This window comes from Lepus europaeus, chromosome 1 (genome assembly GCF_033115175.1).
Source record: "Lepus europaeus isolate LE1 chromosome 1, mLepTim1.pri, whole genome shotgun sequence".
NCBI lineage: Eukaryota > Metazoa > Chordata > Mammalia > Lagomorpha > Leporidae > Lepus > Lepus europaeus.
The window spans coordinates 65292081-65314861 of record NC_084827.1 but is presented as its reverse complement, the minus strand read 5'-3'; the positions used below and the strand labels follow the sequence as shown (position 1 = coordinate 65314861).

The following is a 22781-nucleotide window of genomic DNA, read 5'->3' as shown; positions in this document are numbered from 1 at the left end:
AACCATAGTGGCTGGGAGCAGCTCGAGGGGCAATATCCTTTATTGTCTTGCAAACTTGCTTTCAAATCCCCACTCTGCTCCTTACTGAGTAGCTGGCCTTGGACAAGTGGTTTAAACTCCCTGAGGGGCTAGTGTTTGGCCTAGGAGCTAAGCTGCTGCTTGGGACTCCTGGGTCCCATTTCCAAGGGCCTGTCTTCGCGTCTCAGCTCTGCTCCCCACTCCAGCTCCTGCCGAAATGTGTGCCCTGGAGGGCAGCAGGGGATGCGCCAAGTGCCTGGGTCTGTGTCACCCACATAGGAGACCCAGACTGAGTTCCCAGCTCCTGGCTTCAGCCTGGCGCAGCCCTGGCTGCTGCAGACATTTGAGGTCGGAACCATAAGCTGGGTACGCGCGCTCTGTCTCTGTCTTTGCCTATTAAATAAAATAAATCGGCCGGCGCTGTGGCTCACTAGGCTAATCCTCTGCCTGCGGCGCTGGCACACCGGGTTCTAGTCCCGGTCGGGGCGCCGGATTCTGTCCCGGTTGCCCCTCTTCCAGGCCAGCTCTCTGCTGTGGCCCGGGAGTGCAGTGGAGGATGGCCCAAGTGCTTGGGCCCTGCACCCGCATGGGAGACCAGGAAGAAGTACCTGGCTCCTGGCTTCGGATCAGTGCGGTGCGCCGGCCGCAGGACACTGGCTACAGCGGCCATTGGAGGGCAAACCAACTGCAAAAGGAAGACCTTTCTCTCTGTCTCTCTCCCTCACTGTCCACCCTGCCTGTCAAAAAATTTTTTTAAAAAATCAATCCATAATGTTCACAACTCCATGAGCCCGTGCATTCACCTGGAAGGTGGAGGTGAGAACCCCCCTCCATTCTGGGGTGCCTGGGGGCTGGGCCCAGTGGTTCTCCTCCCCAGGGTCGCTCAGCTGCCCCACAAGGGCAGGGGCCAGCTGTGGACGGTTCTGTGCTTCTTCCCTTCGCCACCCAGCTCCGTGCCCGACCCGCACGGCCGCCGCCACCACTGCCTGGCACAGTGCCCAGGGCACAGCAGGAGCCGCAGGGACTCATGGGGTCCCCGCACGGGGGCCCAGCACAGCCTGCGGCAGTAGGAATGGCTTCTGGGCAGGACGAGGGGCGGGGTCAGCCCATGAGGGCCTGCACTGTCCTGAGCGGGTTCTGGGAGTCTGTAGATGCATGGGGCAAGGCGAGGGATGGGGAAAGGGCTCCAGGCTGAGCAGATGCAGCCGGCCAGGACGCTTGACTGGGAGGGCCAGGCTGGGGCTTCCACAGGGGTGCAGCCAGTGCACGTGAGCCCAAAGTGCAAAGGCGCATGGTTGGGGGGGGGGGGGGTCTGCTGTCCTTACAGGCTCCAGGCTGCCTTCCTTTCTGGTTTTAAACATATACTTATTTATTTGTTTGAAAGGCAGAGTTAGAGACAGAGAGGGAAAGAAAGAGCTCTTCCATCCTCTGGTTCACTCCCCAAATGGCTGCAACAGCCAAGGCTGGGCCAGACCAAAGCCAGGAGCCAGGAACTCCCTCTGGGTCTCCCATGTGGGTGCAGGGGCCCAAGCACTTGGGCCATCATCCTCCTACTTCCCAGGCGCATTAGCAGGGAGTGGGATCAGAAGTGGAGCAGCCGGGACTGGAACAAAGTCCCCTGGCATGGGATGGGGTTGTCCCGAGCCACAGCTGAGCTGCTGTGCCACAGCCACCCACCAAGGTCTCCCTTCCTGACCACGTGGATGGGGCGTGGGGCTGGCGTTGTGGCATGGTGGGCTAAGCTGGCTTGAGTCCAGCGCCTGGAACTCGTTACAGCTGAGTGCTCTGACTCCAGCCTCCCGCCTCTTTTCACATCTTCCAGGAGAGGAGATCCGCTTTTTTACTTGCTGGTCTTTCCCGGGCATAATGGGGGCCCTCGGCTGACCGGTTTCCTGGAGCTCCCCAGTCCCTGCTTTTAGAGACACGGACAGGAAGGAAAGCAGTGACGGGGAACAGCAGCGGTCACGTCCATGCGTGTGGCACTCGGGCTGCTGGCTGGGACCCCCGTGCCCTGCACTGGAGCACCTGGGTTCCAGTCCCAGCTCTGGCTCCCGACGCCAGCTTCCTGCTGATGGAGATGTTGGGAGGCAGCTGTGATGGCTCAAGTGGCTGGGTTCCTGCCACCCACGTGGGAGACCTGGATGGAGTTCTTGGCTCCTGACTCTGACCTTAACCGAGCTTCAGCTGTTTCAGGCATTTGGGGAGTGAATCAGGAGAAGGGGCCATGGGAGCATCACTCACGCTGGGGCCGGGGGTGTGGCCTCATGGTTCAGACACCCACAGCCCACACCAGAGCCTGGGTTCAGTGCCCATGCCCAGCTCCTGACCTCCTGCCGATGCACACCTGGGAAGCAGCCGTGAGGCTCAGGTGCATTGGCTCCCTGCTACCCACATGGGAGACCTGGCTGGAGTTCTGGGCTCCTGGCTTCGGCCTGTTCTGGTCCCAGCCACTGCAGGCATTTGGGGAGTGAACCAGCAGATGAGAGCTCCTTCTCTCTGTCCATCTGTCTGTCTCTCTTCTTCCTTCTTTCCTCCCTCCCTCCCTTCCTCCCTTCCTTTCCTCTCTCTCTCTGCCTCTCTGTCTCCATTTCTCTCTGATGGTCCATCCATCCGGAAGTGATCCTTGTCCTCAACAAGTGACCACACCCAGCATCACCGGCTGTGGCGGCGGACAGGCGCCTGTGCCTGCCGAGGCGATGCACAGGGAAGGACCTCACGTGACCCACGCAGCAGCCACGCACAAAGTCCACCCTGACTCCAGTGAGGAGGAAAAAGATGGACAAGTCCAAAGTGAGACAGGTCTGCAAGACAGCTGGTGGGGGGCTTCTGACACATCACTGCCGTGAAGCTGAGAGAATTCTCCTAAATGCAAAGGCACACTGAGACGGGCACTGGGGCACGGTGGGTTAAGCCAGCACTCGCGACACCTGCATCCCATATCAGAGGACCTGGTCTGAGTCCCAGCCGCTCCACTTTCAATCTGGCGTCCCGCTAATGCACCTGGGAAGGCTGCAGATGGAGGCCCAAGCATCTGGGGAGTAAACCAGCATGTGGAAGATCTCTCTCTCCCTCTCTCTGTCACTCTGCCTCTCAGATAAAATCTTTTTTAAAAAGCCGCTACAGATAAACAGCCTTTTAAGTGTAATGTGTGATCTAGATTGGCTCCAAAGCCCCCAAAATCAGTTACCATAGATGTTTGGGAGATGATTATAAAAAATTGAATATGTAGGCTGGCGCCATGGCTCACTAGGCTAATCCTCCACCTGCGGCGCCGGCACCCCAGGTTCTAGTCCCAGTCGGGACACCGGATTCTGTCCCAGTTGCTCCTCTTCCAGTCCAGCTCTCTGCTGTGGCCCAGGAAGGCAGTGAAGGATGGCCCAGGTCCTTGGGCCCTGCACCCGCATGGGAGACCAGGAGGAAGCACCTGGATCCTGGCTTCAGATCGGCACAGTGCACCGGCTGCAGCACACTGGCCGGAGCGGCCATTGGGGGTGAACCAATGGAAAAGGAAGACCTTTCTCTCTGTCTCTCTCTCTCTCACTGTCCACTCTACCTGTCAAAAAAAAAAAAAAATTTGAATATGTGGGCCAGCACCATGGCTCACTAGGTTAATCCTCCGCCTGCGGCGCTGGCATCCCATATGGGCACCAGGTTCTAGTCTCGGTTGCTCCTCTTCCAGTCCAGCTCTCTGTGTGGTCCAGGAGGGCAGTGGAGGATGGCCCAAGTGCTTCAGCCCCTGCACCCACATGGGAGACCAGGAAGAAGCTCCTGGCTCCTGGCTTCGGATCGGCATAGCTCTGGCCGCAGTGGCCATTTGGGGGTGAACCAATGGAAGGAAGACCTTTCTGTCTCTCTCACCGTCTAACTCTATCTGTCAAATAAAAAAAAATTGAATATGGGCATCACTGTGGCATAGTGGATAAAGCTGACACCTGCAGTGCCAGCATCCCATATGGGCGCCGGTTCAAGTCCCGGCTGCTCCACTTCTGATTGCTATGGCCTGGGAAAGCAGTGGAAGATGGCCCAGGTCCTTGGGCCTCTGCACCCATGTGGGAGACCCAGAAGAAGCTCCTGGCTGCTGGCTTCAGCTCGGCCCAGGTCTGGCTGTTGTGACCACTTGGGGAGTGAACCAGCAGATGGTAGAGCTCGCTCTCTCTCTCTCTCTCTGCCTTTCAAATACTCTTTTTTTTCATCAGTGACTCTGGGTGGGGCGTTCCTGTCGCTCCTGGAGTCGCAGAGTCAGCTTCTGCGTGTGTCGGGGACCTCCTCACATTCAGTTTTGGGGTGAGCCCCCAAAGCAGCAGCTGAGCACAGCCCGCTGAGCGTGTCCTCCGTGGGGGGTAACTTCATTACCAGGCCCTCCTGGGCAGGGATCCTGCGGGCAGAGCCGCCCCGGCTGTGTCAGTGTCTGGTCTGGAGATCTCGGCTCCACCGGCACCCGGCCTGCTCCTGGCTGGGGGAGCTTCCTGCAGCCTGCAAGCACCGCGCGTGAAGCAGGTGGATCCGGCGGCAGCGCAGGGGCCCAGGGTCCGGCGGGGTGCCCAGGGCCCGCAGGGCTCTCGGCACCCACGGCCCAAACACAGGGTCCTCCAAGATGGGCGATCGGCAGGGATGCGGGGCCCAGGCCCAGGCCGCGGCACTCAGCAGCTCACAGCGCCCAGGCCCCGCGGGCCGGAAATGGGGGTTCCACGCTGGTCCTCCTGCCACAGGGAACGTGGGGACCCCCTCGGCGACACCGGGGAGATCCCAGTCCTCACCCCCTCCCTTCTCTCTTCCTCCTGGGCCCTGGGAGAAAGACACCCCAAGTCTTCCTGATTTCCCTCAGCTGTGTCTACGTCACCAGGGCGATCTCCGGGGCCCGGGGTTTCCAGGGGAGGCCCCGAGGGAGCCGCTGAAATAACTAAGAGGGGCTGAGGACCTGCGTGACCCCCCGACCGCGGCCTGTTGCTCCCAGCGGGACCTGGAAGCCGAACCCCGCTCTGCAGGTGCATCGCCGCAACCGGCCAGGAGGGGGCAGCGCAGAGCCGAGAACCGCCAGGCTCGGCCTCGCAGACGCCGCGCCGGTACCGGCGGGGCCCCCTGCACGCTTGGGGGAGTTCCCTGGATTTAGCCGCGTGCGGCGTGGGCCGGGCAGCCGGGGGCCGGACACCGACAAAGATGGAGCTATCCAACCTGCAGCAGCTTTTATTTTATCTGACAATCAGGGGTTCTCATCCACACTGCCTATAGATTTATTTATTTATTTATTTTAGATAACTGTTACTCATTTGAGAGTCAGAAAAACAGCGAAAACTCTTCCATCCACTGGTTCATTCCCCAAATGCCTGCAACAGCCCAGGCTGGGCCAGGCCGAAGCCTAACGCCGGAAACTCCTTCCAGGTCTCCCATGTGGGTGGCAGGGCCCAAGGACTGGAGCCATCCATCACCTGCTCCTCCGAGAAGCAAATGGCCGACTGCTGGGCTGCCCGGTGCCTCCGCGGCCCGGGGACAGAAAGCGGCCGGGCCGCAAGGGCTGCAGCGCAGCCTGGGAGAGAAAGCCACAACGCAGCGGGACCGGAATCGGGCGGCGCCCGGGTGTCTGCCGCACCTGGAGCACACGGAGGTCCATCCAGAGTGGCCGAGTCCCCTGGGCCAATCCCGAAGTCCCCGACTCAGGTCTAAGCCCTAGAGTCTGAGCCACAGCCTCGGTGCTCCCGCCCCGCCCGCCGAATCGCGTCCCCGGGTGCGCGTGGCTCCGTCTGATGAGAACCTCGGGCCCACGTCTGCGGTCCGTGAGTTCAGCAGGAGGATGGGTGCCCCGGGGGCGGGGCGAGAGACAAGGGGAGGGCGGGGCTTCCCAGAGAACTGGAGAACTGTGAGGGGGTCTCAGCTCCGCCCAGCCTCACTGGGTAAATTGTTCTGGGCAGGCCTGGCCTTGAACCCTGGCACGGCCACTCACCAGCTTCTCAGCGCACGGTTTCCTTTGTTGTAGGACTGGGGCGATAGCCACAGAAGGGGGGCCGGCACCGTGGCGCAGTGAGTTAAGCCACTGCTTGCAACGCCCGCATCACATATCGGAGCACGGGTTCCAGTTCCACCTTCAATCCAGCTCCCTGTTAATGCGCCTGGGAAAGCAGCAGAGGGCAGCCCAAGTGCTGGGGCCTCTGCCATCCACGTGGGAGACCTGGAGGGAGTCTGGCTCCTGGTTTCAGCCTGGACCAGCCCGGGCCAGTGCAGTCGTTTGGGGAGTGAACCAGTGGATGGAAGCTCTGTGTGTGTGTTTGGGGGAGGGGTGTCTCCCTCTCTTTCTCTGTAACTCTGCAAATAAATTAATTAATTAATTTTTTAAAAAGTCAGAAGCATAGACAAAAATGATTTGGAGCTTGTGACTGGCACCTGAAGTGCGTGAGGCAGTTATGGGGACAGAGCCCTTAATCTGGGATCTGATGCCACTTCCCGGAAGACAGTGTCAGAACTGACTGGGCTCAGAAGACACTCATTCGGTGTCCCCTACTGAAATGACGCTGTCTGGCTGGTGCGGAGAAACACCTGTACCTTATAAGGTCGCGGAAGTCTTCTGTGTTGATGGTTGCGGGGTGACAGCGACGCCCCCTTCCCCCCAGAGGAAATCACTCAGCCTTGACTGAAGCAGAGGTGATAATCAGGCACCTCGCAGGCTGGGGCAGGGCAGATGAGTAGACACAGCTCCGTGGCTGCTTGCTTCTCATCAAGACGCTGCAAGCCCTGTTCTCGGGGCGACACTGTGGCACATTGGGTTAACGCCCTGGCCTGAAGCGCTAGCATCCCATATGGACGCCAGTTCTAGTCCCAGCTGCTCCTCTTCCAACCCAGCTCTCTGCTGTGGCCTGGGAAAGCAGTGGAAGATGTCCCACGTCCTTGGGCCCCTGCACCCGCATGGGAGACCCGAAAGAAGCTCCTGGCTCCTGGCTTTGGATCGGCACAGCTCCGGCCATTGTGGCCAACTGGGGAGTGAACCAGCGGATGGAAAACCTCTCTGTCTCTCCTGCCTCTCTCTGCCTCTGCTCTCTCTCTCTCTCTCTCTCTCTAGCTCTGACTTTCAAATAAATAAATCTTTTTTAAAAAATAGAATCTTTATAAAAAAAAAAAAAAAAGCCCCATTCTCACCCTGGCTGGCTTCAGGGCCCCAGCACAGTGGCAGCTGTCCCCGCGACTTCACCTCTGGAGCTGGGAGGTGCATTTGTAACGGTTAAGTCTGCATCTCCGACTGGACACAGACGGGTGTAACATGCAGGGAAACTTAGCTGGCATGTGCACCCATCCGCTTGGGATGCGCACAGCCCTTCCTCAAGTCCCCTAACACTGGTGGATGTTGTGAACTTGGAGTGCAGTGGTGACCACAGAGGGTCCACGGCGGCCCGGACGCTGCCCGTGCTGTGAAGTGGCCCTCTAGCTGGTTCCCCGGGGAACAAGGACCTTTCAACAAACTCTCGTGACCGAGGAGACCCCTACTGAGAAGGAGTGAGCTTTGTGTCTTTAGAGCCCTCGTAGGAAGGGTGATCCCGGACCGCAGCCTGCCTCGCCCTGCATGTGGACTGAGTGTGCAGGCTGCACCAACAATCAGGGCTGTCAGCTATTACCAGGCGCTCTTTGGTATAAATAATTATTTTTTTATGATTAGTTTGAAAAACACACATACAAATAGAAAGAGAGAGAGAGAGAGAGAGAGAGAGAGAGAGAGAGAGAATGAATTCTCATTTACTGCTTCACTCCCCAAATGTCCACAATAGCCAAGCCTGGCCCAGGCCAAAATCCAAGAACCCAGAGACCCAAGTACTTGGGCCATCACCTGTTGCCCCCAAGGGTGTGTGCAGGAAGCTGGGATCAAAAGTGGAGCCAGGACTCAAACTCAGGCGTTGCAACGTGAGATGTGGCACCCCAAGTAGCTTCCTAGCCACTGCACCAAACTCCACTTCCAATAAGCATGTCTTTTAATTTCATCTCTCCGCGAACCTCTCGATGTACCCTGTATTACCGCGATGCTGAAACAGACAAACACAGCAGCGGGAGCGGTGGTTAAGACGCTGGTTGAGCTTCCTGTGTCGCATGTTGGGTCACCTGGACTCAGTACCCAGGGCCAGCTCCTGGCTCCAGCTTCCTGCCAAGGCGGTTCCTTGGAGATGGTTGTGAGGGCTCAAGTGCTTGGGTTCCTGCCACCCATGTGGGAGACCCGAGTTGAGTTCCCAGGTCCGAGCTTCATCCCCGCCCACACACAGCTAATGTGAGCATTTGGAGAATAACCAGCAGGTAGGAGCTCTCATTCTTTGTCTATCCGTATATCTCTGTCTCTCTGCCTTTAAATAAATAGCACACACAAAGTAGACTCCTACGCTCAAATATAAACATCGATCAAAACAACACCAATAAGATACTAGCGAATAAAATCCACAACAGATAAATCACGACCAAATGAAGTGTACCGCAGGAATGCAAAGTTGGTTTAACATCCAAAAAGCGATTCATCAATGTATAAAGGGCATCTTACAAAACCCAACCCCTTTGCATAATAAACACACTCAACGAAAGGTACATGGAAGGAAATGTCCCGGGGCTGGTGCTGTGGTGCAGCGGGTTCAGCCACTGCTGGCAACACTGGCATCCCATGTGCAGTGTCGGTTCAAGGCTCCAGTGCCAGTTTCCCTGGGAAGGCAGCAGATGACGTCACAAGTGCTTGGGCCCCTGCGTCCACATGGGAGACCTGAAAGAAGCTCCTGGCTTCAGCCTGGGCTTGCTTGGATTCAAGCAGGGAATGGAAGATTCATCCTCCTTCCCTCCCTCCCTCCCTCCCTCTTTCCTTCCTTCCCTCTCTCCCTCCCTCTCTCTCCCTGCCTCTCTCCCTGTCTCTCTCTTTCTCTCTCTCTCTCTCTCTCTCTCTCTCTCTCTCTCTCTCTCTCCACATCAGCAGAAAGCTGGATGGAAGTGGAGCAGCTGGGGCTCTCTCTATGGGCTGCGGCCTCACAAGTGGCAGCTCAGCCCACTGTGCCACAATGCTGGCCCCCATAAACACACAACTCACTGAGGTTTGATACATCGCTAAGGCAATTCAATGCAGAGAGAATACTTTTTTCAACAAATGCTGTGGGTGCAAGTGCTTAGCCACATGAAAAACGAAGAAAGAGGTTGGAGCCCCTCGCCTGCTTACCGTATGAACTCCGAATAGACCACGGGTCTAAATGGAAGCAATAGTTAGAGCAGAGTGCAATGGAAATATTCTAAACTTGTAGTGATGGGTAACTACTCTGTGAACAGAGTCACAGTACCGACTGACAAACCTCAAGCAGGTGAATAAGCTCCCAATAAATTGTTTCAAAAAAACAAAGTCAAAGCAATGGGCATTTGGTACAGTGTATAAGGCGCTGCTTAGTGTACCTGCGTCCACACAGACTGTCTGGGTTTGAGCCCCAGCCCCATTTCCTATTGCAGCCTCCCAGGAGGCAGTGGTGAGGGCTCACGTACCTGGGTCCCTGCCACTCCCGTGGAGAGCAGGATAGAGTTCTAGGCTACAGGCTTTGGCCCAGGTCCAGCTGTTACGGGCATCCACAGAGTGAACACATGGATGGAAGGTGCCTGGTTGGTTCTCTCTTTCTCTGATTTTCAAATAAAAGTTAAAAAAAAAAAAAAAAAAGAAAGGACACTGAGGCTGGACAGAATAAGGATAAGAAATGAACACTGAACAAGTCCATGCTCATAAATTTATTGACTTACAGGAAATGGTCCAATTCCCTGAAAAACAGAAACAAGAAAAACTCATACAAACAGAAATAGGCAACGTGACTATTTTACAGCTTTATTCAACAAGTAATCACTCAAGAAAGCACTAGATGCAGCATTTTTAAAGGTTTATTTTATTTGAAAGGCAGAGTCATGCAGACACACACACACATACACACAGAGAGAGAGAGAGAGAGAGAGAGATCTTCTATCTGCTGGTTCACTCCTCAGATGGTTGCAACATCCAGGGCTAGGCCAGGCCGAAGTCAACATCCAAGAGCTTCATCTGCATCTCCCACAAGGGTGCAGGGGCCCAAGCACTTGGGCCATCTTCTGCTGCATTCCCAGGTGCCTTAGCAGGGAGCTGGATTGGAAATGGAGCAGCGGGGACTCCAACTGGTGCCCATATGGGATGCTGGTGGTTGGAGGTCACAGGCAGTGGCTTAAACCCCTTTGTGCCACAGCGCTGGCCCTGATGCAATTTTCAATGCTAAATTGCACCAACATACCTGAGGAAGAAAAACTAGCTCTTTCAGGCCATAGGGGCGGGAAGAACACTTCCTAACTCTATGCGGCTAGTATTCCCCTGATACCAAAACCATACAGAGAGTAGAAAAAAGGGTGTGTGGGGGCGGGGGTGGCGGGAGGTATCGTTTATAAACACAGATGCAACAAAACACTGAAGGAATTAGAGACCAGAGCCAAGTGGGATTGATTCTGAGTACGCTGATTGCTTCAACAATAGAAACCCGATCGGTGTCATCCACCATGTCTACAGGCTGATGAAGAAAACCCACAGGATCAGGTCACTTGAGGTAGAAAAGCATTTGCTTTGAATTCCGCCGCGGATTCCATGTTTGAAAACAGAAGGGACTTCCTCAACTTGATAAAGAACAGCTACAAAACAAAACCAAAACCCCAGCATGAGACATGTGGTGCAAAACTCAACATGTTACCCCCAAGACTGAGAGCTAGGGGAGGTAGGCTTGGGAAGAAGGAAAGGGAGTCCTACCTAAGATCTTACCGGAAGTCTGGAAAGACAAGGGGCAGGACAGGAAAAGGACCTAGAGGGTACAGACTGAGAAAGAAGAAAGCTGCCCACAGATGGAATGCTTGTTTGCTAAGAACTGATGAGAAAATGCAAACTACGGCTGCTAGTCTAGCAAGCCTGCCATGCCCCAGGTTAATGATGCACCAATAGCCATTGCTGTCCTGTATGCTACCAGTGAACACTTGGAACTTGGAAGTAAAGCACAGTGCCAGTTATGATCATACTAAAAATCAAATCCTTAAGTACAGACCAAATGAAACATATACAGGATGTGGATGAGGGAAACTACAAAACTCTGATAAAAGAAATAAAAGATCTCAATAAATGGCAGGATAGTTCACGTTCATGGATTAGGGCATTCAGCATTATTAAGAAGTCAATTATTCCCAACTGAAAGTATGCAATCTATATAATATTAAAGTCCTAGGAAACTATTCTTTTTTTAAAAGATTTATTTTATTTATTTGAAAGACAGAGTTAACAGACAGAGGAAGAGGCAGAGAGAGAGAGAGTCTTCCATCCACTGGTTCACTCCCCAGATGGCCGCAATGGCCAGAGCTGCGCCGATCTGAAGCCGGGAGCCAGGAGCTTCTTCTGGGTCTCCCACATGGGTGCAGGGGCCCAAGGACTTGGGCCATCTTCCACTGCTTTCCCAGACCATAGCAGAAAGCTGGGTCAGAAGTGGAGCAGCAGGGACCAGAACTGGCGCCATATGGGATGCCAGCGCTTCAGGCCAGGGCTTTAACCCACTGCGTCACAGAGTTGCCCCGAAACTATTCTTAAAATGTATGTTTGTATTTGAAGGGCAGAGAGAAGAGGATAAGAGGGAGGGGGGAAGGTTAGGGAGGATGGAGAGGGAGAGAACCATCATCCGTTGTCTCTTAGGGTGCCCATAAGCAGGCAACTGGAAGTGGAAGGAATGGAGACTTGAAGTCAGGCACTAAGATACAGAATGCAGGCGGCTCAAGTTTTTCTGTGTTTAAAAGATTCATTTATTTGAAAGGCAGAGTTACAGAGAAGGACAGACAGACAGACATACAGGGAGTCAGAGAGAGGACTTCCATCTGCTGTTTCACTCTCCAAATGGCTTCAACAGCCAGAGCTGGGCCAGACCAAAGCCAGGGAGTCAGCAGCTTCTTCCAGATCTCCCACATGGGTGCAGGGGCCCAAATACTTGGGTCATCTCCCACTGCTTTCCCAGGCATATTAACAGGAAGCTGGCCGGCGCCGCGGCTCAATAGGCTAATCCTCCACCTGCGGCGCCGGCACACCGGGTTCTAGTCCCGGTCGGGGCTCCAGATTCTGTCCTGGTTGCCCCTCTTCCAGGCCAGCTCTCTGCTGTGGCCCGGGAGTGCAGTGGAGGATGGCCCAAGTGCTTGGGCCCTGCACCCTATGCGAGACCAGGAGAAGCACCTGGCTCCCGGCTTCGGATCAGCGCGATGTGCCGGTCCCAGGTGCTTGGGCCCTGCACCCCATGGTAGACCAGGAGAAGCACCTGGCTCCCGGCTTCGGATCAGCGCGGTGCGCTGGCCGCAGCGCGCTGGCCGCAGCAGCCATTGAAGGTTGAACCAACGACAAAAGGAAGACCTTTCTCTCTCTCTCACTGTCCATTCTGCCTGTCAAAAAAAAAAAAAAAACAAAAAACAAAAAACAAAAAAAACAGGAAGCTGGATTAGATGCGGAGCAGCTGGGACTCAAACTGGCGCCCATATAGGATGCTGGCGCTGCAGCCAGTAGCTTTACCTGCTGTGCCACAGTCCCGGTCCCCCAGAAAGTTTCTTAACCCCTGCATCAAATGCCTGCCCCTAACAAACAATTCTGAAGATAGCAATGCACATACTATCAAATTTACATGAAAAAACAGAAGATCCAGAATGGCTAACACAATAGGGAAGAAAAAAGAAAACTCCTCTTCTAGACTTACTGTAAAACTACAGTCATCAGCAGAGTAGTATAACAAACAAGCAGCCCAACGGAACAGAATGGAGAGCCGCACAGCACAGCCGACTGACCCTGACAATGGAGCCATCTAGTGGACAAAGGATCTTTTTTTCTCCAACAGATGGAGCTGGGACATGATTGGATGTCCACATGCCAAAAATATACAAAAGAGATTTTGACAGACCCTATTCCATTTATAAAAATCAACGCAAGGGGTAGGAGCTGTGGTATAGTAAGTTAAGCCTCTGCCTGCAGCACTAGCATCCCATATGGGCGCCAGTTCGAGTCCCAGATACTCCTCTTCTGATCCAGCTCTCTGCTATGGCCTGGGAAAGCAGCAGAAAATGGCCCAAGTCCTTGGGCTCCTGCACCCACATGGGAGACCCAGAAGAAGCTCCTGGCTCCTGGCTTCGGATTGGAATGGTTCTGGCCATTCCAGCCAACTGTGTAGTGAACCAGCGAATGGAAGATCTCTTTCTCTCTGCCTCTCAAGTAAATAAAGAGCCCCTGCCATGCATATGAGACCTGGATGCAGTTCCTGGCTCCTGGCTTCAGCCTGGCCCACACCTGGCTGCGGAGCTAGTGGAGGACTGAACCAGTATATGGAAGTTCTCTGTCTCTCCCTCTCTATTGCTCTGCTTTTCAAATAAATAAACAATCCATCTTTTAAAAAAGAGAAAATTGGAAATATAAGGTAAATCCAGTAAGAAACTATTAGCAGAACACATATGAGAAAGGACTTGTATTCAAAATACACAAAAAGAAGTCCTAAAAGTCAGCAAGTGGGCCATGATGGCAGCCACCTGAGATGCTGGCATCCCATATCAGGCACCAGTTCGAGTCTCAGCCACTCCATTTCTGATCCAGCCCCTACTCATGCACCTGAGACTGCAGTAGAGTACTTGGGCCCCTGCCAGCCGTGTGGGAGACCCGGATGGAGTTTGAGGGCCCTGGCTTTGCTCTGGCCCAGCCTTGACCATTGTGGCCATTTGGGGAGTGAACCAGCAGATGGAAGATCAGTTTCTGTCTGTTCCTCTCTCTCTGCCTTTCTGTTCCAAATAAATAAAATAAATCTTGAAATTTTTTTTAAAAAATCAGCAAGATGGGGCCAGCACTGTAGCATAGTGGGTAAGCTGCTGCCCTCATTGCCGGCATCCCATATAGGCATGGGTTTGAGTCCCGGCTGCTCCACTTCCAATCCAGCTCTCTGCTATGGTCTGAGAAAGCAGCGGAAGATGGCCCCAGTCCTTGGGCTCCTACACCTGTGTGGGAGACCCGGAAGAAGCTTCAGGCCACTGGCTTCAGATTGGCTCAGCTCCGGCCACTGAGACCATTTTGAGAGTGAACCAGCGGATGCAAGACCTCTCTCTGTGTGTCTCTACTCCTCTCTGTAACTCTGCCTTTCAAATAAATAAATAAATCTTTATTTAAAAAAAAAAAAACCTCAGTAAGAAAACCCACTGAAAATATGGGTGAAGACTTGACTAGAAACCTCACTAAAGAAAGCAGTAAAGATAGCAAGTGCACATCTGGAAAGATGCTCAACATCCCGTACCATGAGATAACTGCAAATGAGAACGCCGAGGAGATAGCGCAAGGCCGGAATCCAAAATCACTGCCAAGGCCAAATGCTGGCAAGGACCGGGCGCCACAGGCTCCCTCCTTCATTGCTGGTGGGAACAGCACGTGCTACCTTCCACTCTGGAAGACGGTTTGCAGCTGCTCACAAAACTAAACACAGTTTCACCTTAGGATTCAGGAGTCACATCCCCAGGTACGGGGCCAGCAGATGGGAAAAGTTCCTTCCATAGAAACTCGCACACACACAGATGTTCAGAGCTGTGAGATTCCCGAAGCCCTACGCTGGGAGCAGTGGAGATGGCCATCTCCAGTGGGGGAAGGCATTCAGCAATACAAAGTAGCAACTCACTCAGAGATAAGTCCAAAATTACAGAGATAAAGAAAAAAAAAAAAAAAAGCCAGGCACACACAAACAGTATGTACTGTGTGAATCTATTTATATGAAGTTAAAGAACAGAGAAACTTGCCTATGTCGGCAGGTGCCAGATCAGCTTTTATCTTTTGGGGGTGGGGTGATTCCAGAGGTATTCTTTCGGTGGTCACAAAACTGTCTTGTTATCTTCGAGTGGTAGTAGCTATGGGTACATGTATTTGTCAAAAATCAAAAACTCTGCACTTTAGACACGTCGTGGGGATGCGGTGATGCAGTGGGTCAAGCTACAGCTTGTGATGGTATTCTGTATCTGAGGGCCGGTCTGAGTCCTGGTTGCTCCGTTTCCGGTCCAGTTCCCTGCTAATGTGCCTGTGAAGGCAGCGGAACATGGCCCAAGTACTTGGGTTCCTGCCACCCATGTAGGAGATGAGGGTGGAGTTGCTGGCTCCTGGCTTCAGTCTGGCCCAACCCTGGCTGTTGTGGGCATGTGGGGAAGACACTAGTACACAGATGCTCTTTCTCTTACGCTCTGCCTTTCAAGTAAATGAAAATAAACAAATCCCAAAAAGAAAAGTCAGCTGCCCTCTAGACTTCTCAGCACTATTTCCTGATCAGAAATCCCTGGTAAGCACAACTTAACATAAAACCAATTAAAAAATTGTGTCGGGCCGGCGCCGCGGCTCAATAGGCCAATCCTCCGCCTTGCGGCACCAGCACACTGGGTTCTAGTCCCGGTCGGGGCGCCGGATTCTGTCCCAGTTGCCCCTCTTCCAGGCCAGCTCTCTGCTGTGGTCAGGGAGTGCAGTGGAGGATGGCCCAAGCACTTGGGCCCTGTACCCCATGGGAGACCAGGATAAGCCCCTGGCTCCTGCCATCGGATCAGCGCAGTGCGCCGGCCGCAGCGCGCCTACCGCAGCGGCCATTGGAGGGTGAACCAACGGCAAAAGGAAGACCTTTCTCTCTGTCTCTCTCTCTCACTGTCCACTCTGCCTGTCAAAAAAAAAAAAAAAAAATTGTGTCGGGGCCAGTGCTGTGGCATAGCGGTTAAAGCCATCGCATGCAGTGCCAGCACCCCATGTGGGCACCATTTCAATTCCCAGCTGCTCCACTTCAGATCCAGCTCTCTGCTGCAGCTAGGGAAAGCAGAAGATGGCCCAAGTCCTTGGGCCCCTGCACCCAGGTGCAAGACCTGGAGGAGGCTCCTGGTTCCTGATTGGTGCAGATCCAGCTGTTGCAGCCATCTGGGCAGTGAACCAGCAGATGGAAGACCTCTCTCTGTCTCTACCTCTCTCTGTAACTCTTTTAAATAATTGTTAAAAAATAAAAAAAAGTTGTGTCCACATAACATATACAAATGTATCAAAGTTTTGTCCACCATATTAAAAACTTGGTAATAACTAAAATGTCTGCTTACAATTTATTTATTTGACAGGCAGAGAGACAGAGAGATCCCTCCCATCTGCTGGTTCACTCCCCAAAAGCTCGGGCCAAAACCAGGAGTGGGGAACTCAATCCTGGTCTCCCCCATGGGTGGCAGGGACCCCGGGACTTGAGCCGTCGCCGGCTGCCTCCCAAGGTGCACAGTAGCAGGAAGCAGGACTCGGAAGACAGCTAGGACTCGAGCCCAGGGACATGAATACGGCATGTCAGCACCCCAGTCGCTGGCTCAAGCGCCACACCCAGCACTCAGCCCTCCCGTATCTTCCTACAGGTGAATAAACACCTTAGGGGATATCCACACAACGGAATGCTACTCAGTAGTAAGGAGACATGGATACTGACACGGGCAACTCAAGCAAACCTCAGCATCAATGTCCACTACACTGTGTAACAGAAACCAAACTTCCTCTCCCCCCCTCCCCATTCATGTAAAATTCTAGAAAACCTAATCAAGAATGGCAGCAGAGAGCCTGTGTGCTAGCAAGGGGCAAGGATTCAGAGGCACAGGGAACTTTTGGGGCTAGCAGACACGATCACGACTGTGGTGATGGGATACATGTCAGAGCTCACTGAATTACATACTTCAGGGGTGCGTACCGTGGTGCCCTCGTCCCATATTGGAGAGAGACTGGGCTATATTTCCACCTGTGCGTCCAATTCCGTTTCCTGCTAATGCACATCACAGGAGACAACCGTGATGGCTCAAGTATTTGGGTCTCTCTCACCCAAGTGCGGGACCTGGACTGAGTTCCTGGCTCTTGGCTTTGGCTGCGCCTGGGCTTGCTGCTATGGGCATTTGGGGAGTGAGCCAGCAGACAGAAGCACATTCTTCGTGTCTCTGTCACACTTCTTTTCAAACAAAAGAAACTTTAAAAATGTGTTTACTTGAAAGGCCATTAGGGAGAAACCTTCCATCATCTGGTTCACTCCCCAAATGTCTGCAACAGCCTGGGCTGGGATAAGCCACAGCCAGGAACTCCATGGAGGTCTCCCACATGGGTGCAGGAGCACAAGTCCTTGAGCCATTTTTCGCTGCTTTCCCAGTCACATGAGCAGGGAGCTGGATCAGAAGTGGAGCGGCCGGGACTTGAATCAGAGCCTGCATGGGATGTGGTTGCAGGTGGTAGCTTAACCTGCTGTGTGCCACAACACCTACCACAACAAAACAGTGTATTTTTAAAATGTTCATTGTATGTCCATGACTCCTCCTTAATAAAGCCATTTTCAAAAATCACTGTTTAGACAAGGTTCATCCCCCCTCCCCTCCCAACACTGAGTGTACTGTCTTCATAAAGCAAGGGATTAGCAAAAATGCTACTGTTTTGACCTGCACAGACTTCCAGGTTTGTATGATGGAAGACTTCAAAACATTCAAAGGGTTGGGTGTTTAGTCCAGTGGTTACAACAGCATCCTGTATCCAGAGTGCCTGGATTGGAGTCCCAGCTCCCAACTCCAGCTTTCTTCGAATGCAGACCCAGAAGGCAATGGCAATGGCTCAAGGCAATGGGTTCCTGCTCCCCACGGGAGACTTGGATTGAACTCCTGGCTCCAGGCTCTGGCCTGATGCAGCCCTGCTGTTACAAGCATTTGGGGAATTAACTGGCAGATGAGAGCTCTCTCAAAAAGAAAACCAAGGGGCCAGCTTTGTGGTGCAGTGGATTAAGCTGCTGCCTGCAATGCTGCCATCTCACTGGCAAGTTCGAGTCCCAGCTGCTGTACTTCTGATCCAGCTCCCTAGTAATGCACTTGGGAAAGCATCAGAAGATAGTCCAAGTGCTTGGGGTCCGGCATCCACGTGGGAGACCCAGATGGAGCTCCAGGGTCCTGGCTTCAGCCTGGCCCAGCCCTGGTTGCAGCCACTTGGGGGAATAAAGCAGAATATGAAAGATTCCTGTCTGTAACTCTGCCTTCCAAATAAATGAATAAATCTTTAAAAAGGAAAAATAAAGTATATTATGTAAGAACTAGATTTCAAAAATCTTCATCAAAAAATCTTTTAATTCCACTTTCCACAAACTTTTGGAAGTATCTGTGTATTGTGCATACTGACCAACTTCTTTTGCAAAAGATTATCTGAGTCTTTTTTTTTTTTTTTTTTACTTTTACAGAGCACATCTGTTAACACAGGATCCCAAGTGTCTGAATTCTGTCCTAAGGCCGTCTGTTAGACCATGTGACTCCTGGGACAGGATGTGCACAGACAGGAAACTGAGGCACAGGATCAGGATCCAGCAATCATGGCTTCAGGGGCCTGGCTCCGTGTCCCAGGGGGAGGCAGGGGAAGCCGTCCAGGCTGCGTGAGGCCTCTGCCGGTGTGGCCCCGATCCTGCTCTCCTGCCTTCAACTGCTTCCCACCCCAGCTGCGAACTTAGCGTTCCCACTCGAGGAAAGCTGTCTCCAGTGAGCCACAGGGTTGGTCCCCAAGGCCTGGGCAGAGAGGGTGCTCCCTGTCCCGACCTGGCTGCAGTCAGGACACAGGGAAGAGCTGGAGACCTGTGCCCTAAGGAAACAGGGTGGCCACATCTTTTTTTTTTTTTTTTTTTTAATCCACTTATTGAATTTATCCATTTATTTGAAAGGCAGAGTTACAGAGAGGCAGAGGCAGAGAGAGAAAGGTCTCCCATCCACTGGTTCACTCCCCAATTGGCCGCAATGGCTGGAGCGGTGCCGATCCAAAGCCAGGAGCCAGGAGCCTCCTCCAGGTCTCCCATGTGGGTGCAGGGGCCCAAGGACTTGGGCCAACTTCCACTGCTATCCCAGGCCATAGCAGAGAGCTGGATCAGAAGTGGAGCAGCTGGGACTTGAACTAGCCCCATGTGGGATGCTGGTATTACAGGCTGAGGCTTTACCCACCACACCACAGCACCAGCACCTGGCCACATCTTGTCCCCAGAGATGGAGGCAGAGGCTACACGGAAGCAACAGAGGGCTGGTCTCATGCCCCAAGGAAACAAACCCAGGCCCCCCGGAGCATGGCAGTTACCTGGGGGCCAGAAGCGCCCACCAGACGGCTGTGCCCTCGCCGCGGCCTCCACAGCCCCAGAGCTTGGCCCATCTGGATCTGCACAGGGCCACCGCGTGGGCCCCTAGTACTTGAGACAATCAAGAGCCATCAGTGCCACCGCTGGGGGAGCAGTGGACTGTGCTGAGTGACGACACTGGGACAGAGCAGACGCTCAGCACTGCGGGAGAAACCGCCGCAGGCGTCCTGGACGCTCAGGACAGCACGGACCGCTAGAGAAAGGTGCAGACGCTCGTGTACAAAACCCTCGTTGAGTCCTTTATTAACTCTGGAGATGGGTGGTACACACAGGTGACAGCGTCTCACGAGCGACAGGACAGGGGATGGGAGCGTACTTCAGAACGAGGACCTCGGCGCTCTGAGCCGCCCCAGAGACTCAGCTCGGACACACGCAGGACAGACGGCACCGCGACCTCACTTGGAAACGGTTCTTTAGAAAACACAGGAAGTGAGAGCTGCAGCCCTTCAGAGCGGGGCGCGGCGCGGCGAGGCGCGGCCGGGGCATCCGCAGGGCAAACAAAGAAGCAGCGGCTGGGGTGAGGGTTGAGGCTTTCTCTTCAGCGTGGACAGAGAACGGATGGTCCTGGCGGTTCACTCGGTCCCGGCTCGGGATGCGTCCTGCAGGGATCCGCCGGGCAGGTGCGGTCTGGAAGCCCTGGGCATCACTGCGCACCCGCGGTCACACAGGACACAGAGCGGGTTTGCCAGGGCCACGTCCCAGAGAAAGACGGGGGTCCATGGTGCCGGGTGGGCTCCGAGCCGCTCACGCCGCGGGCTGCCCCGGGTCCCTCGGCTTGCACGCGAGAACTGAGGAGCACTGCCTTTACTCCAACGTTCCCGCTCGGAAATAACCGGAGCCCCTCCCCCACCGTCAGCCTCCCTCAGCTCAGTTTCCAAACTCTGGGTTCTTCCGGCTCTAGACTTTTTCCTTCCGCTTCAACTTGGACACTTTCTTGGCCGTCCCGTTCTTGTTGAGCAGCTTCAGGACGCGGTCTTTGTGATCTAAAACCTTAAGCATGGAGTCTCTGGCCTCACTGATCTGATCCATCACCAGTTTACACCTCTGCATATTTCCCTGAAAAAGAAGACAGCGGCGTCAGCGGGCAGCGGGTGCCAGGAGCCCCCCAGGGCAGAGCCACTGTGGGGCTTCCACCCGAGACCAGCGACCTAGCGAGCCCCAGGAACACAGGCCTGAGTAAGTCAGGGGCTTTCACTAGAGGTACTCGTGGGTCGGGGAGAGGCCTGGGGAAGGCGGGAGACGGTGCACGGTCGGAGGGAAGGGCCCGCTCACACCTGTATCAGCTCATTTATTCGGTGCAGGTCATCATCGGTTGCCGCCTTTTTCTTTGGGATAATCCCTTCCTGGAGATTGGTCAGTCTCTCGTAAACGTCATGTTCTAGATTCGTCTGCAACACACAAGCGGAAGACACTGCAGCCTCACATACTTGACCACGTCCACCTCAGGCAAACGACCCACTGAGCCCACCTGGAGCCACTTCTACAAAGCGGTGTGAGCGCTGGCAGGCAAGGGGCTTTTCCCCCAGGGACCAGGGTACGAGTTAACGAACAGGAAAAAGAACCCGACCCACAGTGGTCTACCCTATAACCTGGCCTAGGTCAGAGTCTATGCAGCGGGACTTAGCTTCTAAAGACTGCCCTGAATTTGCAATTCACCTGAAAAGCGAGTCTACAGTTTCACAGAAAGAGGACGTTTTTCTAAGTGAAGATCACCAAGGCACTGCATTTTTAAGAAATCCTGTTCTCCGGCTGCTGAAAGGAAATCTGTCCTGGGATTACAGAAATGGCTGCGCGTGAAGTCCAACACTGGACAGCCGAGACCGCCGGCCGATTATCACTCATACCTACGCCAAGGCGGGGGGATGGGGTGTCACCAAGGGCCACGTGGGCCTGCACCCAGGAGCACAAGGAATGAGCAGGGGCTCGCGGGAGGCAGGCTTTGGCGGGCCACATGGGGTGTCCCCAGACTCAGGAGGATATGGACCGGCGTATCCGAGCAGTGTCGAGAGCAGGCTGGGAACTCCAGTTTGCGATTCGGCAGCAAGCACAAACTGCTTGTGCTCGTGCCACGGGTGGCTGCTTAACTAAGAGGTGCTACCTCAGGGACCAAAGTGGTGTGGAGGCGTTTACAGCTCGGTCAGCTGTGGCCCCCGTTTGAGATGTCACGCCACACAGTGCTGATCCCAACCCCAGTTGTGCCATGGATTTTGGATCTGGGTACCAGGAGGCCAGATTTAGACTCCGAGTGTGTCACTGATGGGTGGTGCCTCCACCACTCCGAGTCCCCCCAGAGCCCCCACCTACCAGCTGCAGCAGCTGCGCCGCACACAGGTGCACCTTCCAGCCCTGGGCACGGCAGGACACTCCTTTCTGGTTTGCTATTTCCTGCAGCATAGCTTTCTTCTCCTCTGGAACCATAGAAAAGTTAAGCAGATTTTGATTTGTATCAAGTTAAACCATCAAAAAAGTTTTATCAAAAACGTCTTCACATGTTTTTAGAGAGGTCCTCTGCACTGAGGTCATTAGGCACTGGGGCTAACTACATGAAGGAAAGTTTCCTATCCCTCTGTCCACCCCAGAACCATGCCCGAATTAGAGCACAAGTTCAGACTTTAATCTCTTCCAAGAGGGGGACCGGTCTTCGGTGAGCTGCAGCCTGGCCCAGGCTGTGAGGCAGACAGCCCACGGAGGGCTGGACAGGAGGCCTGAGAAGCTTTTTGGTGCTGTCTAGATCATGGGGAAACCACATGAATCAAGTGTGAGCTACATTTCAAATGTGGGCAGAAAAGCCCAGTGACTACAGGTGTAAAACAAAAAGTAGGAAGCACACCACCCAGATTCGGAGATAAACGTGAGGGCTGAGGGACGCTGATAGCTGAGCCTAGCTGGACCCACAGTTTCAATTACCGCCTAACTAGGACTTCAAATGTACTCACATAGCATATGGCTAATTAAAAATCATTTTACAGGAGCCAGTGCTATGGGGTAGTAGGCTAAGTCTGCGCCTGTGGCACTGGCATCCCATATGGGCGCTGGTTCAAGTCCTAGCTGCTCCTCTTCCCATCTAGCTCTCTGCTAATGGCCTGGGAAAGCAGTAGAAGATGGCTCAAGTGCTTGGACCCCTGCACCCACATGGAAAACCTGGAGGAAGCTCCTGGCTCCTGGCTTTGGATCAGTGCAGCTCTGGCCATTGCAGCCACTTGGTGTGGTGGGGGGTGGGGGTGGGGGTGGGAGGTCGGGGGGTAAACAAGTGGATGGAAGACCCCGCTCTCTTTCTCTATCTCTCTCTCTCCGTCTGTAACTCCACCTCTCAAAAAAAAAAATCTTTTTAAAAAAATCTCTTTACAAATAAAATCATTTTTAAATTAATCTTGAAAAACTGTATCTATATACAAATTTGTCCAAGCCCACAGTATATACAACACCAAGACTGAACTTTAATGTAGCCTATGGACTCTAACAGAGTGATGCATCAATACAGGTTCATCAGTTATAATAATCTGTAGTGTGGGTGTGCGTGGTAGGGGAAGGTGTGTGTGCAGGGGGGTGTAGGGGTGTACTCTGTATTAGTCCTTCAATTTTGCTCTGAACCTAACTGTGCTCTAA

The 22781-nt window shown here is 53.8% G+C and overlaps 1 protein-coding gene across 4 annotated transcripts in view; it reads right to left on the bottom strand.

Annotated features, from left to right (window-relative positions):
* Positions 1 to 19406: 19406 nt before the first annotated feature.
* Positions 19407 to 22781, bottom strand: part of SAP130 (Sin3A associated protein 130) — an 84415-nt gene continuing 81040 nt past the window's right edge. For all 4 annotated transcript variants that reach the window (XM_062183722.1, XM_062183488.1, XM_062183561.1 and 1 more), the window contains exons 19-21: positions 21480 to 21583; positions 20450 to 20563; positions 19407 to 20231 (exon numbers count right to left, since the gene is read on the bottom strand). In XM_062183722.1, coding sequence (XP_062039706.1) covers positions 20073 to 20231; positions 20450 to 20563; positions 21480 to 21583 — 377 coding nt within the window. In that variant the 3' untranslated portion in view covers positions 19407 to 20072. The remainder of the gene's footprint in view (positions 20232 to 20449; positions 20564 to 21479; positions 21584 to 22781) is intronic.